At 56.9% G+C, this 14,814-nt stretch overlaps 1 protein-coding gene across 2 annotated transcripts; it reads right to left on the minus strand.

Annotated features, from left to right (window-relative positions):
* Nucleotides 1–1,945: 1,945 nt before the first annotated feature.
* Nucleotides 1,946–13,559, minus strand: PCIF1 (phosphorylated CTD interacting factor 1). 2 transcript variants are annotated; one of them, XM_069034005.1, is made up of 17 exons: nt 13,454–13,559; nt 13,111–13,219; nt 10,317–10,455; nt 10,023–10,147; nt 9,439–9,576; nt 9,142–9,272; nt 8,772–8,926; nt 8,412–8,559; nt 8,135–8,218; nt 7,293–7,392; nt 6,934–7,096; nt 5,548–5,720; nt 5,014–5,100; nt 4,339–4,523; nt 4,150–4,243; nt 3,769–3,944; nt 1,946–3,010 (listed from the first exon to the last, which is right to left on the minus strand). In XM_069034005.1, exons 3-17 carry the CDS (start codon nt 10,438–10,440, stop codon nt 2,758–2,760), a joined length of 2,136 nt encoding a protein of 711 aa, XP_068890106.1. In that variant the 5' UTR covers nt 10,441–10,455; nt 13,111–13,219; nt 13,454–13,559; the 3' UTR covers nt 1,946–2,757. The 2 variants fall into 2 exon arrangements, with proteins under 2 accessions (XP_068890106.1, XP_068890107.1); XM_069034006.1 differs by lacking the exon at nt 13,111–13,219.
* Nucleotides 13,560–14,814: the final 1,255 nt, after the last annotated feature.

Raw genomic sequence — 14,814 nt, forward strand, 5'->3', positions numbered from 1 at the left:
CTGGGACTCGCCGTCATCCCGGCCCCTGCTTTGCGGGGGGAAAAATCGTTCCCAGGGGCCGGCACCGGCGGGAGGGCAGCTCCCGGACACATCTTTGGCCCTCACGGTGCGTGCGGGCTCTCTGGGGCCCCGGGGCGGGGACGGCTCCGGACGCCGGCTCTGCCGGCGGCGGGGACCCCCCACCCCTCACCCCGCTCCGGCTCCCAGGGCGAGCAGCTCTCGGTCCGTACTCCCCGCCCCCGCTCCCGGCCCGCACCGCATCCTCTCCCGTACCTGCGCTCCGCGCCGCGGCTCCCGGCGGGGACACAGCGGCGGGTCGAGCCGCGGCCCCGGCGGGCTCGGTGGCACCGGTGGGCTCCGCGGCGGCGGACGAGGGCCCGGCAGCCCCATGGGGGGAGGCGCGGGGCGCTGCCCGCCGCGCTGCGGGGGCGAGCGCGGCGCAGGGGCCGCCGGCAGCGCCGCGGCGTTGGCCCGGTAACGGGGAACGGGGGGGGGGGGAGCTCGGACGGGCCGTGCTGGGGCCCCGCGGAGCATCCTCGCCGGGCTGCGAGGGGTAGGCGCAGGGGTCGATGCGGTGGGCGGTGCGGGTTTTGGTGGGGGATCGGTGCGGCTCTCGGTACTCCAGGGTTCTCCGCTCACGGTCAGCCCTGAGGATGCTCCTTCCCGGCGTGGGGCCTGCGGTAGCGGCATTCCCGGGGAGCCGAGCCGAGGACACTTGGGGGACACAGCACCTGACAGGTTCAGGCTGGGTACAGCCAAGCCCCCTGCACATCCCACGCTGCAGGTTGTGCCTCCCAAGGCCGGTCAAATCCACCCCCAGCTGCTGCCCTCACAGAGCGTTTACAACAGCCCCAGGGGGACAAAAGCACTCAGGGACCCCCTCCTTCCCCCCAGACAAGAGAGAAGCAGCACTGCCCACCACAGGGACAATGGTAGTGAGGGCTTTAGTTCAAATCGTCCAGGTTTGGTACACTCTGATGGAGCTTTTATGTGAGGGCTCCAGCTCCTGGTGTGCCTCATTCCCCCCAGTCCTGCCCATACCATCCACTACTCCCACAGCTGCCTCTCGCACCACAGCCCCTTGCACAGCCTGACCTAGTCCTGGTTATCTGCCCTTGAAATGCCCCCAGTGTCAACTTGATATGCCCTGTCCACCATCTCTTGCTCTGTTAGGATAAAGGAGACTCCAAAAGCAGCCCATGTCACCGGGATTCTGGCCACTGATGTCGTTTACATGTCCCCTGTAAGACCACGGCCACTGGATACTTAACCAGGTAACTCACCTGAGGGTGCAGGCAAAGGGCTCATGTGCACTGACTGACCAAGGAGCGGTTTAGGGACACTCCCAGCATCAGCACATCTCTGCTCACCTGTGCCTCGGGAGCAGGCAGTCTTGGCTCAAAAACAATGATTAAAAGGGAAAAAAAGGCTTTACAAACTGCCACTTTCACAGCTGACATTCCCAATTGCCCTGACTTAAAGGACATTAACGATCTCCTTGCCCCACTGAAAGCATCTCTGGAGAGCTGTGAAACCTCTGGGAGCAGGCAGCATCTGGGGCTGGGCAATTCCTGCCCGCCTCGGAGTGGCACTGTCACTGCTGTGGCACTGTCACCAGCACTGCTGCAGCACCGGTGCTACTGTGGCACTGACAATGGTCCAGCACCAGCAGTGCTGTGGCACCCCAAGGAGTCCAAAGGCACTGAACTTCCCTGCACATCTCCAATGGGAGAGCACCAAAACCTCACTGGAGCAGGGGGTGGTCAGGCTGCTTCAGCAGCTCAAACAAAACTCAGCAGGAGGGCAGGGCTGCCTGGAAGGGGGCAGATGCCAGATGATTCTGGAAAACCAAACAGCAACATTTTTCTGCCTTCCACCCAGGCAGAGACCAGAGAGGGGTGAACACAGACCCCAGACGCCAAAGAAGGAAAGTTATGGACACAAGCAGAGCTGTATGCTGGTTTTAATGTTCCTAAGAACTAGGAAACAGAAATCAAAAATAGACTTTGCTCTTCTTGATAAAAGTAATAAAATGGTTAGCTGTGTTAAATTAATCCTTACAAAACAAAACCCAAGGAGGTTAAATAAAGCCCGGAGGCTCCGCATAAAAACCACGACGACTACAAAACAGCTGCAAAGACATCTTTACACACCAAAGAAACTCTTCTCCTCTGCTCCTCCCCTCTCTGGGACACAATGTCAGCGAACACGGGACTCACACATGAGAAAGAAACACAGATGCGATGGGAGCAGCCCCACGAGGAGCGTGGGCGCCACAGACAGAACTATTTACACTATGGACACTGAGCCGTGCTGGGGCCAGTCCGGCCGCAGGAGCCCCCGGGCTCTGCCCGTCCCTCTCCTGCCGGGGCCCCTCCGGCTGCGGCGCTCAGCGCCCAGCACTCGCGCTTGCCATCCATCCCTCCATCTGTTCCGCCGTCCTTCTGCCCGCGCGCGTCCCAGCTCTGGCTGCCCCTTCCCTCGGCACTCCGGCGTTGCGGAGCTGCCGGCTCCTCCTGCCGCGCCACACTGGGCTCCCTTGCCCCTGGTGAGGGCCACGGCTGAGCCTCCTCTCCCACCGGCCGCCGGGCGCTCCCGGCTCCTGGGGGCTGGCGTGCAGTTCGCAGAGGAGAGCAGGTGCCATGGAGCTGCTGCACAGGAGTCCCGGGCCGGTGCTGCGCAGCCAGCAGTCTCTGCTGCCCCGGCCAGCCTCCCCCGGGGCCACCGGCACCTTCCCTGCTGCCTCGCACCTCTGCCTTAGTTGGGATTAGTCTCTCGGCTGCTGCTCTGGTCTCGGCCCAGCTCCCGCTCTTTGTCCGCTGTGGAGGAGGAGGAGGAGGATGAGGATGAGGAGGAGGAAGACGAGGAGCTGAGGGTCCGGCCCGAATGCTTGTAGGCTGCAACGAGCTCCTGCAACCGCTCTGGCGTGGGCTCCCACTTGGCAAAGCCGGCGCTGTTCTGCAGGAAGAGAACGGCTGTGTTGTGCACAGCCTTGTAGTACATCTCCTCCCTGCAAGGGAAGAGCACAGGCATCAGCACCTCCCCTGGCCCCTGCCCAAAGCCATCGACACCTGCTCCTCCTCTTCCTGCCATCACTAGGTCAAGCATTTGTCCTGTCCTTTCTCTCATTATTGTGAGAAGGGAGGCACAGTGCAGCCTCAGGCAGTTCTGAGTACAGTAGAGGCTCCTGAGCTTTCACAGAGGGAAGAAGCACTGATGCTGCAGAGCCCCATCACCCTCTACCAGTACACGCATGTGCTGGAACCTTGCTGTCCCTGCAGAGCAGACTCAGCACAGGGAGGCATCAGTCCTAAGCAGGTGAGAACTTCAGTGTTCAGGCACCTGTTGCTTAAACAAGCTGTTGCTCAAACTTGTTGCCTCAGCAGCAGAGCAGAGGCCAGCTGGCCCCGCTGGGGATCAAGTCCCCGCTGCCCTTTGCCTCTGCTCTCCCAGTGACATCCAGCTGCTGCAGCACAGGCAGCTACCAGGCCTGAGGGCTGGCAGAGGCACGGATCAGCACCACAGGTGTGACCTGTTCCAGCTGGACTCCTGCCCAAGGCATACACCTCTCACAAGCTAAAGTTAGCAGTCATTACACAGACGTTGAATTCACCATGCTGTCTGCCCATCCTAAACACCCAGGGTGATGATGCACTGTGCTTGTCCTTGACTGCTCCCTGCTTCCCACTGGTTTCAGCTTGGGAGAGGATATTTCTGTCACACAGCTTCAGAGCCGTGTTCCCAGAAGGATCTGAGAACAAAGCCTACTTTTTGCAGACGTGCTGGGACCCGCTGCGGTACTCGTGATCGAAGGCCGGCAGGATGAGCTGGTGTCGCTTGAACTTGCTCTGCTCCATGCGGGTCAGGGCTGGCGTGGGGGGGTCCCGCCACTCAGGGATGAAGACAATAAAGGAGAGCGGCTCGCTGGAGCTCTCCAGCAGTTTCTAGTGCAAGAAGAAAAGGAACAATCTCAGCACTGGCTGAGCAATGACGTGTTTAATGAGTCCTACAGAAAGGAAATGCTGCTTCAAGAGCAGTGCCCAGCTGTCACTGTCCTCTGCCCCTGCCCTCAGGGCGCAGGAGTGGTGTGGAGCAGAGGATGGATGGCAGAGCTCCATCCCAAACAACCCCACTGGTGAGCAGACATACCTCAAAGTGAGAGACCATGGCATCCATCAGCTCCTCACAGAATGGAGGATTTGCCTCAAAAGAGCCGCTTATAGGGAAGAAATCCAGGCACGGGCTGGAGAAAGAGGCAAAGATCCCCATCAGCTCATCCTGAGTCATCTCACGGGCATGCACCCACACCCACACAGAGCAAGGGAACATAATACTCACCCCCTGGATCCAAAATACCCGTCTGTGTCCAAGAAGGCTGAACAGTACTGTTTAAAATAGCAATTCAGGGGCGAGGCAAAGCATTCAAAACTCACTCCAAAGAGCTTGTGGAGGGCTTCAAAGATGTGCACGGGAAGTGCCCCTTGCAGACCAGTCCCTTCGTACAGCCCCACACCGAACATCATCTGAGGAGAGCAAACCCCAGTGAGCCATGCCTGCTCTTGCTGTTCCTGCTGCTCCCTTCACTGACCACAGACCCAGGGCCACATGTCCATGCACCCACTCCTGTAGGTATGCAGGGCCCCCTCATCCTTTCTCAAATTGATATAGGTCCCTGCATGTACCCAAGAATGCTCTTTAGAGATTTTATCCAACTCTGACCCCACAAAACCATCAGCTTTTTCTTGTACCCAAGTGAGCCTTTAGCTGCCCCTCAGAGTCAAGAGCTACTGAAGGTTTCCTTCACAAAAATCATTACCCACACTGAGGTCTCGTGTCAAGACCACAACCGCTCCCCAGAACACAGTCCTACCTCAGCATAGCGTAAGCAGACTACAGATCCAGTCTAAACCCTGTGCTACTCCAGGCTCCCAAGGCTATGGCCCTTTCCCAGAGCAAAGACAAGTTCCCAGTGCTGCCAATGCTTTCTAATGTACAGCTGCCGTGAGACCGTACCTGGTATCGACGGAGAAGGCACCAAACCCTGGGCAGGAACTTTTCAAAGCCCGAGTCATCGATGCAGCTGTACCGATAGAGAAGCCACTGGAAGAGAAAGCCCAGATATTGAAGACACCAGGAACAGCCAAGCCACGGTGATACACACATATTGTGACAGGGAGAGGGAAGCTGAGGAGCAGGTGGGCTCTGCAGGGAGTTGTCAGCACATCTGCTGTCACTGCACGAGCCACCAGCTTGTCACTATCATGAAATGAATGAACCACCACACCAGCATGTGTCTCTCAGCAAGGGTTGCTTTGGTTTGAGTGCAATGTTCTGGCAGCACACTTATTGAGAGCACACACCCAAAACCTGGGAAATACTCCCAGCAGAGCCTGATCCCAGCTAAGGTGAGAGTACATGTCCTCATGCCCATGGCAGTGTCCAACAGCCCTGCAGGGTCAGTTGGCCATCCTCGGCCCAGCCCTGCCCTCAGAGCACATGGAGATGACCCTGCCCTGAGGGGCAGCAGCCTCAGTGCCCAGCCCTTACCAGCTTGCTGAAGTAGTTGCGGCTCACTTTCACCATCTCCCCCTTGTACCGCACACATGCCACGTTGTTCTCCATGTGCATCTCCACGCTGGGGAGCGGCGGGGAGGGGATGGCCAGTCTCACGGGGTAGCAGTACACCAGCCTGTCCTGGACCTCAGGAGCTTCTACCTCAGCTATGGAGAATGAACAGAAAGGCAGCCTGTGAGAAGCCAAGGGTATTCAGGACCACTCTGCAGTCCACCTCGAAAGACACAGTGACCCAAACATGGCTGAAGAGCAGGGTGGTCCACCCAAAAAACCACCATGGTGGTCCCTCACAGATTTCGTAGGCAGCTACCTAGGTTCAAAGCTGATTCCCCAAATTAATTCCGTCTCCAACTGCCAGAGCACAGAGAGGACCCACTTGAAAGCATTTCTCCACCTCTAACCCAGCAGAACTGCAGACAGCACACAGCCACCCCAGCATCCTGAGGCATGTTCCAAACACACAAAAACACTCTTTTTGTTGCTACTGTTTCTTATTTCAGTTTGCCCCAAACTCATCCAAAGCACAATAAAAATTCCCAGGCTGCCAAATGCAGGAGGCAAAGGAATCTCCCTCCACCTTGTGGTTATTCATCGCCTCGGCTTCAGGGAGAGCTCACAGATTAGCTGTAAGGAATCCCTGACTTAGTGGGGTTGGAAGACAAGCATCAAATACAATGGCAAAAGGCAGACATTGGGACCTGAAAGGAGTACGAGGAGAGCCAGGACCCAAAATGGAAAAGGACTACAGACAGTGGTAAAGAAAGAAGCAGATCCCACAGAGGAATGAAAAGGTAACTAGAGGCAGATGTACAGATGTGAACTAGGAAAAAAGAACACAAAAAAGATCAAGGAACATGAACTCTCTGCCAGGAAAGGGTGCACAGTGAGAAACTGGGAGGCAGAAGGGTGCAGAAAGGTGCTCAGAACACAAGAAATGTGGCAAATGAGAATAAAGGGAGAACACTCAGCATTACTAAGGGGGTGTCAGCTGTCCCCAAGAATTCATGAAACAGCAGAGCAAAAAAGCAGGGTTCAGAGAAATTAACAAATGCCCTGCTCAGTGTGACTTGCTCCTAACAAGCTACATCATCCTGGCAAATCACATTATTTATAGTATTTGATGTTACAGCTGGGCACAGCACCTGATGGAAAACAGCCTCTCACTGCACAGACACTGTGACTGACAGCTGAGGCCTATGCTGGACCGGCTGCTTCTTACTTTGAAACACAGACTTTCTGACTTTTGGAGACAGAGCTATCCTCCCAACAGGTAACACCCTCTGAACAGGGACAGTCCAGAGCACAGGGCCTTTAATTGCAGTGCTGTAGCTCTACAGCTCTTCAAAGCTGGCTGCGTACCAGAGATATTGTTCTCTTTGAGTATGGCAAGATGCTTCTCCCGGATGCGCTTGACATATTCCAGGGATATGTAGTAAATTTTACTGCAGATGCCTTCGACAGAGTCCTTGGCTGCAGCAGACACATGGGGCCCACACTGTTTGCGTAAGTGCTCCAGGCGGTCCTGGGGAAACAGAGAACCAGAGTCTCTCACACGGCCACCACTGGCTCTCCAGGGGTGCTCAGTGTCTCCAGGCTGCTCTCCCATGGCACACAGCGAGAGGAAGCAATGGCAGCTGTCTCCAGAAGGACCTGTACCTGTCCCCACGTGTCTCCTCCCCAGCTCCCTGTGCCCAGCCCCCTATCAGCGGGACACTGACCATGTAGTCCTCCTTGGAGGCAGAATGGTCCCGTCGCAGCCAGCTGAAGGTGTCCTCCACATTCCACTTCACCACCTTTCTGCTGTCTGGGGAAGCACTCCTGCAAAAACAGAGAGGCAAAATTTAACTCACGGCTGCACTGTGGAAGATATTCCACCCCCCTCCAAAGTTTTGTCAGTGGGGAATGTAGACACTGATACTTCCTCAAGGCCCATCCCTGTCACTCCCCTCCCGTTCTCTGGAAAGCGCTTCCAGAAGTTTGCATGACTATGGACTGCCACGCCCTCTCCAAAACTTGGTGTTGCTGGCTGCTGTCTCTCTGCAACAGGAGAGGCCCACAAAGCCTTTATTTGTCATGGCAATGGACCATTTTGATATTGCCTGTAGCTTTCAAGTACTCCTAGGGGCTTGTGACTCTGAGAAAACTACCCTGTTTACAAGCTTTTCGTTTTCCCCACAAGGTTCTCCCCACAATCTTCCCCAGTTCTGTCTCCAGAACTGGTCAGAAAAACCCTACCTTGTATACAAAATACCACTCTAAGCTCGTTGCTTTGCAACAACAGTGAGTGCCCAAGCACTCCTGATTTTATCTCAGGGATAACAGAAGACATTCCATACCCAGTACTTCATTGTCTCCACACACATTCAGCTTCCCAGTATTACATTTTACAGTAATGTCACTATCAAAAGATGGCTCCAGCACCACTGTTTTTCTTCTGTATGTTCCTAACTTTGCTCTTCCTCAATAACCTTATGACCAGTGCTGGATAGGGCAGGATGAGCAGCCCCTATAGCTCTTTTGTCTTTTCTGAACGTGACAGCACTGCGAGAGGAGCTCCCACCTGGATTCAATCAGTCGTTTCGCAGCCTCAGCATACTTGAAGAGCAGCCTCTTGGCTTCCTCCCGGAACTTGATTCTGGATAACCTGAAGTTAAATTCATATGCATGAGTATCACAAAGGCGTGGAGGCCAGGTTCAGTTCCCCAGCTTTCCTTCACCAGCATCCAATCACTTCGTTAGCCAAAGGCAAGCACGGGAGCAGAACCATGGCAGGTAAATCACCGCACCAGACTGACCCAGAACCATCCCAGCCAAGGTATCCTGTCTGTGAACAGTACCTGATGGGAATGTCATTCATGATCTCTCTGAACATGGAAGGAGACACTACTGGCTCGCAGTCACTCGGTAAAAGAGGATCTGTCCCTTTATCAACCACCTTCCTCTCCAACATCCAGCGATTGAATGACTCCCTCGGGGGGTCAATCCCTGAAGATGCACAGAAGGGTCTAATCAATACAACACAGAAATGCCCAGTAGCTCTGATAAGGATCATCACACAATCAATTAACCAACAACATCACAGAGTATAACCATCACAAAAAGAGAACACAAGGACTAGACAGGCATAAAACAAAAGGCAGATCACCACAGCACTGCAGGACTGAGAAGGAAATCAAGGGAGTCCAACAGAAACTCACCTTCTCGCTGCTGGCAGAGCTCTCGGTAATGCTGCCGCAGCTTGAGAATGAGCTGGGACCTGAGCAGCTCCACCTCAGGGTGGGGAGAAAGCACTTCCGATGGTGCTCTCTGCTTAATCACGGCGTTTGTCTGAATATCCAGGTCCCAGTATACTCTGTGGCAGAAGCAAATGTCATCAGGATAACCAGATCATTGGCTAATTATCAAATATTCTAAAGATGTTTTTTGGATTGTTTCACCAGCCAGGAAACCAAATTATCAAGACTCCTGGCAGTGATTTATCCTCAGGTTCCTCAAAGATATCTGGAAACCTGTGTGTCTCTAACACTCCGCTGAGAAAGGAACAGAAGACAAATGGAGACAACTCACTCAGTTGGTCGTAGAAGAGCTGCCTGCTGTTTGTCTTCAGGTGAAACACACCATGCCTTCAAAACAGAGGTTCCTGGAATACTGGGAGAGCTGGGGACTGGCTGAGCAGCTGGGTTCCCTGGGACATCCGCCTGTGTGCGTGAAATGTGAATTACTACACCAGAGAGACAGGTAAAGGAGCAGCAGCCCAATGAACCAAACAGTCCCACACCAGAACAGACGCGGGAGACCGCCGTGAGCTCTCCAGCCCCCTTTGGTTTCAGGCTGCACACATTAGTCTCAGAGCACCACACCCACCTTGGGCTTCTTCACACTGTTGCCACTTGGTGGAACCTCCTCGGAGAACCTCCTCCTCCTCTGCTTGCTCTCCACAGAAGCATCTGCCACCCCACCTTCCAGTGGCATTGGAGCTGCGTTCAGTCCCAGAGGGTCTGACTATGAGAGTCCAAACAACAACAGCACACGTCAGCTCCCCCGCTGCCACCGCAGCGGCCCAAAAGAAGGAGGAAAGCTCTTAACTTCCCATTGCACTGCTCCTGGCTCCCATGTGGATGGAAATAAGGACACCACTAGTCACACCTGCACAAAGCTGAAAGATTCTCTTCTAGATCTGTGCCTATATGCCTTTTTTTAAGACTTTAATGAGAAAAACTCATCACAAATCCCCCACGCTGAGTGTTCTTTGAGCGGTGCATGACGCCTGGAACAGCATCACCTGACAGGCACCTGACACAGGAACACTTCCCCAGAATCACGCCAGACAATGGACTGAGCAAGGAGCTCTGAAGGCACAGAAGACCCTCCCACACCTGTAATCTGAGGTCTATAGACCATGAACACCCCAGTCCTGGCACAGCCCCCCAAGGTGAGTGCGCACTTACGATGACATCGTGCTGTCCCAGCACAGGCATTTCCCACAGAGACTGGTTCGTGAAGCGGTTGAAGTAGTACGGGCGGTTCTCCCGCTTGCTCCAGCACTTCTCCCAGCCAGCCTGCACCAGCTCATCTGAGGACAGTGAGAGTCAGGAGAGGAGCATCCTGCATGACAGCCCTGCCCTGCAGGTGCCCAGCACTGTCACAGCACACTCTGAAACACACATTGTTCCCCGCCAGCCTCGCTTCACCCCCTCCTTGCTGCCAGGGCCCTGCAGAATTCCCAAAGGCAGAGTCGGTACCTGGCAGGTCCTGTACCAGGCGCATGGGTTTGGGGGAGCTGGGCTGGCTCTGGTTGGAGGTGCCAGGTGAGTGACTCATGAGAGATGCTTCCTCCGCAGGGCTTCTGTGATTCTCATTGGCCATTTCTCAGCAACCACACTAGAAAAAACAGAGTAACATCCAATGTTACAGCAGGAAAGGTCCCAGATCTGCTTGGTGCACTCAGATGTAGCAGTACAAGCTTATTCTGACAATAAAACAGGAATTGAACCAGTACACACAAACAGCACCTCAGCTCTGAAAAACACCTGTTATCCTGGACACGACTAGCTATGAGGAATGCTCAGTGTTAAATGGGGTTAACCAGGGTGTTCTTCAGGCCAGCATTCAAAATACTCCCTCTTCAGTTAGCTCTCCCCAAAGAGTGGGGCATCAGATTGTAAAAATTAACATACACTCCTCTGTGATTATGTGCCACCTTCTGCTACACCAATACCACTGGCCATGTCTGATCTGTTATCCTCAGAGACAGTTTAAGTCAACTCACACACACATAACTGCACATCATTTCAACAAAAGGCTTTAATTAAAAAAAAAATTCTGCTATATAAAATAGCCCTGGAGGTTCAGGAACAACTTCTGTGGTTCAGAAAACCACAGGCTGGGAGTTGGGAGCTCCTGAATTATCACCCTCTGCATGTCCCAGGCCAACATGTCCTAGTCCCACAAGCAGGGCCTCAGCCAGCTGTTTCAGCCCTTGCTGCTTTTTCATCTGCATAACAACAGTTATGCAAAAGAAGTTCTGTTGGAACAATAAAGCTCCTCTTAATCATAATTTAATGTTGCCAGCTGGAGAGAAACAGCCAGGCTTTTCCTCTCTTAGTCACCACTCTTCCCCTGGGGAAGTTTCTGAAACAGTGCTGCAGATTGCTCTTCTTTGGCAGCCCAAAACACACTGGCAATGAACTGGGGGAAACAAGGCATTTTACATAATTCCCAGCTACCTCAGACACTTAACTATATTCAGGCTTTGGAGACACCCGACAGCACACACCAGCACAGTCAGGGCGGCAGCAGCACAATGCTGTGCACAGCGTGCTCTTCACCTGAGCACCACAGTACCTGCCAGCAGGAGCCACGTACAGCAGCTCTTCAATAAAAACTCTGGATTTTTGTGGGCTAAGTCAGTTGGATTTAGTTACCTTCACTGCCCTTCCTGTGCACAAAGCCCACTGGCTACTTCAGTGGAAGAGAATGGCAGGAGCAAACAGTGGTCAAGAGCAAGTGCTCAGTAGCTCAGCTGCCCACAGCATCGGCTGTGAGATCAGCACTGAGGAACTTGACCCGTTCAGCCCCTCGGAAGATGTTCCCATCCTTCCAGGCAGGGTACATAAGGGAAAGTGTGGAACACTGTGGAGACACCTGGAGTTTGGGTCTCTGCTCTAGGGCAGGGAAATAACGTCCCGTGCCTGCTGCAGAGCCCAGGATGCAACATGGGACCTTTAACGGCCTCAGCAGGTGAGCGTTGTGCAATCTCACACTCCCTCCTGAACTCCAACCCCACCATGCCCTTACAGTCACTTCACAAAGGTGCCAAGGTGAGCTGGGCCAGCAGCAGCAGCTCAGGCTTGTGTCAGCCAGTGGGTACAGGGACCCTGGGGCCCGAGGGGCTGCAAGGTAGGAGTGCGGGAGCCTCTGAAGGATGTTTAGTCCCTCCTCCTCAAACTAAAGCTACACTTGCACATGCAGCTGCTGCTATCCTGCACGTTACACAGAGCACATGCTGGAGTGAACTGATGTGTACTGGGGGGACCAGAGCTCCCAAAGTGATGTATGTCAGGATTCAGAGACAGCGCTGGGCACGGAGCTTGGATGGCACATGCCAGCTCCAGAGACCTGCCAGTGTTTTTCATCACCCATCACTCAAAAGAGCTGTCAGATAGGGTCACTGGCTCTGCCTCCTCCCATTTATGGATAAACTGGAATGGTGGAAGTAGCCAAGCAGCTTTATCACTTGATCAGTGTTAACAAGTATTAAATCCAAGTACCCTTAAGGCCTGGGAAAAGGAAACAGCCAAACTAACAGGAATCCTGGCAGAAGCCACTCTACTTTTATGTAACTACACTGGGACTTAGACAGTGACAGGGATCCAGAGGAAGCATTTTATGGTGATTACGGTATGTTTTTATACACCATGGCAATGCATACAGTGCTTCACAAACACGGTACAACGCTGTCCCTGCCCAGAGAGCTTACAACCTAGAGCAGCAGCACAACCAGAGACCACACAAGGGGGAAGGAGACACAGAGTAAAGAAGTACAGCAAACAGGACCGGTATTTGTTTCCATTTCACCGAGGTAGGATTTTGTACAAGACAGCAGCAAATGCAGACAAAGGAGATCAGCGACAGCCCCCCGGGACAACTCCGCGGTTCTCCCCCATTCCAGAACCACGGCTGCTCCAGGAGGTTGGGAGCCAGGCCACCGCCTCCCCCATCGGTACCCATCCCCTTCTCGAGCGCCGGCCGGCGGGCCCGGGGCTGAGCAGCGCAGCGCTCCCGGGGCAGCACGGGCACTGGGGACCGGGGCACCGTGTCTGCGCGGGGAAACGGCCGGGAACCTCCTGGGGCTGCCCTGCCGGCGGCGAAGACGGCACGGAGCTCCTCGGCGCGGCGGGCCGGGACCGGCGGGCGGCCACGGGCGCCCAGCGAGTGCGGAGCGGAGGCGGCGGCGGCGACAACTCTGCAGTCTGGCCGGGAGAGGTCCGGGGGCGCGGCCTAAGCGGGGCGGCGGCCGGCCGGGCGGGTACTTACGGTGGCGGGCTGCCTGGCGGGACGCGTGGCCGTCGCTCCGTGCTCGCCGCTGGCGCGCCGGGGCCGCATCCTCATAGCGGGGCGTCCCGCGCCTGGCCCGCGGGGGCGGCTGCGGAGACAGGAGCCCGTTACGGCGCCGCGGGGAGGGGCCGCGGGACGCGCAGGCGCGGCGAGGGCACAGCGGGGGCGCGGCGGCGGGAGCGCGGCGGCAGCGGCGGCCGCGCTCTAAGATGGCGGCTGCGGGCCTGCGCCGCCTCCCCTCCGCCGCCCGCCCGCTGCCGCTGCCCGCCCCCGTCGCCTCCTCCTGCACGGCAGGCCGCGGCCACGCGGTTGCGCCGCTTACCTGGGCGTGAGGCCAGGGGCTGCAGGCACCGGGCACCGCTGCGTCTGCCACCGCCGCCGCCCCACCTCCGCCTCTCCCGCCCCGCCGCCGCCATCTTGCGCCGGGGCCGCGGGTGTGGAGCGCATGCGCGGAGCAGAGCCCGCGCTCGGGGGAGACGCATAACGCATGCGCAAAGGCTGCGCTGTCGCCCCGCCTGCCCGGCGCCATCTTTGTGGTGGGCACCGCCCCGCGGTGGGTGCGGAGTGGCCGCCGTCCCGCCCGCGCTGTCGCGGAGCCGCTTAGTGCGGACCGGCCCCGCCCTCTCACCCGCCGCGGGCGGTTCCCGGCACTGACAGGGCGCGGCAGCAGCGGTCGCCGCCAAAGCGCCTTTGAAGAGCGGCGGCGCCGGGGTGGGGCGGCGGCTAGGCCGGGGGGGCTGCATTGATGTACGGGCGCGGGGCTTCCGCCGCCCGCCGGGCACAGCGGTCGCTCCTGCTGCGTTTCAACCCGGGCCGGCCCTGGCAGCCGCTGCCTGTCCCAGCGGTCCTTCGGGCACAGCGCTGGCACGTCCCTCTCCGCAGTGTTGCCGTGGCCGTTCCCTGGCCCGTGGGTCCTGGTGCCAGGCGGCGGGCGCTGGCAGCGAAGGACGCGGTGCAGCGCTGGGCACAGCCTGATGGTCGCTGGGGTCGCTCCCTTGCCCCGTGGCTGCTGCTGCACAGCGCGTGCTGCAGGATGACACGGGACGGGGAAGGGGGACACGGCTGTTACTGGGGAGTCCCTGGGGACCGCAAGACCCTCTCGCAGCCGGCGGAGCTCCTGGCGCGTCCACCCAGCAGAGCACCCGTCCTGGTTCGGCCCCACCTCCCTGAGTAGCCGATGGCCGGTGCTGGCCTACGGCCCCCGGTGAAGACGGGACGGAAGCCTCTCCTGCCCTTTTCCTCTGGGATATCCCTGCTGCCCAGCTTTCCAAGGGGTTTCCCATCTCCCGGAGTCCTGCCCTCTGCTCCGGGAGCGCCGGGGTCAGTTTAATGAGTTAACGCTGGCGCAGCAGTTCTGGTGGGATAAGTGCTGTGTAAGCACTGAGGCTCCCGTTTTGGGCTTCCAGCAGCCCGGCTCCGCTGCCCAGGACACCGATAACCGTCCGGGGCACAAAGGGCCGGCTCAGACCGACCCCTGAGGGCAGAGAGGACTCTGTGAAGGGACAGTGAAATTCCAGCCTTGGAGCGAGGCAGCTCAAGTGGCCGCGGGGGGTGGTGAGGGCAGGGGCAGTCCCTCGGCATGGCTCGACCAGGCAGGATTTCAGGAGGGAGTCCCGGGCTGAGGAGTTACCCATCCCTGCCGTGATGGGAGCAGGACGGCAGCGTGGGTGCTGATGGGGACAG

The sequence above is a fragment of the Aphelocoma coerulescens genome, chromosome 20, assembly GCF_041296385.1.
Source record: "Aphelocoma coerulescens isolate FSJ_1873_10779 chromosome 20, UR_Acoe_1.0, whole genome shotgun sequence".
NCBI classification, from domain to species: Eukaryota; Metazoa; Chordata; class Aves; order Passeriformes; family Corvidae; genus Aphelocoma; species Aphelocoma coerulescens.

What these genes read in the sequence shown, in the direction of transcription:
- PCIF1 (XM_069034006.1), bottom strand. Translation starts at nt 10,440, where the DNA reads ATGGCCAATGAGAATCACAGAAGCCCTGCGGAGGAAGCATCTCTCATG. An exon ending in ATGAATGACATTCCCATCAG is followed by an intron (nt 8,219 to 8,411) that starts GTACTGTTCACA and finishes ATTTAACTTCAG; the next exon opens with GTTATCCAGAATCAAGTTCC. An exon ending in CCTCCAAGGAGGACTACATG is followed by an intron (nt 7,097 to 7,292) that starts GTCAGTGTCCCG and finishes CTGTTTCCCCAG; the next exon opens with GACCGCCTGGAGCACTTACG.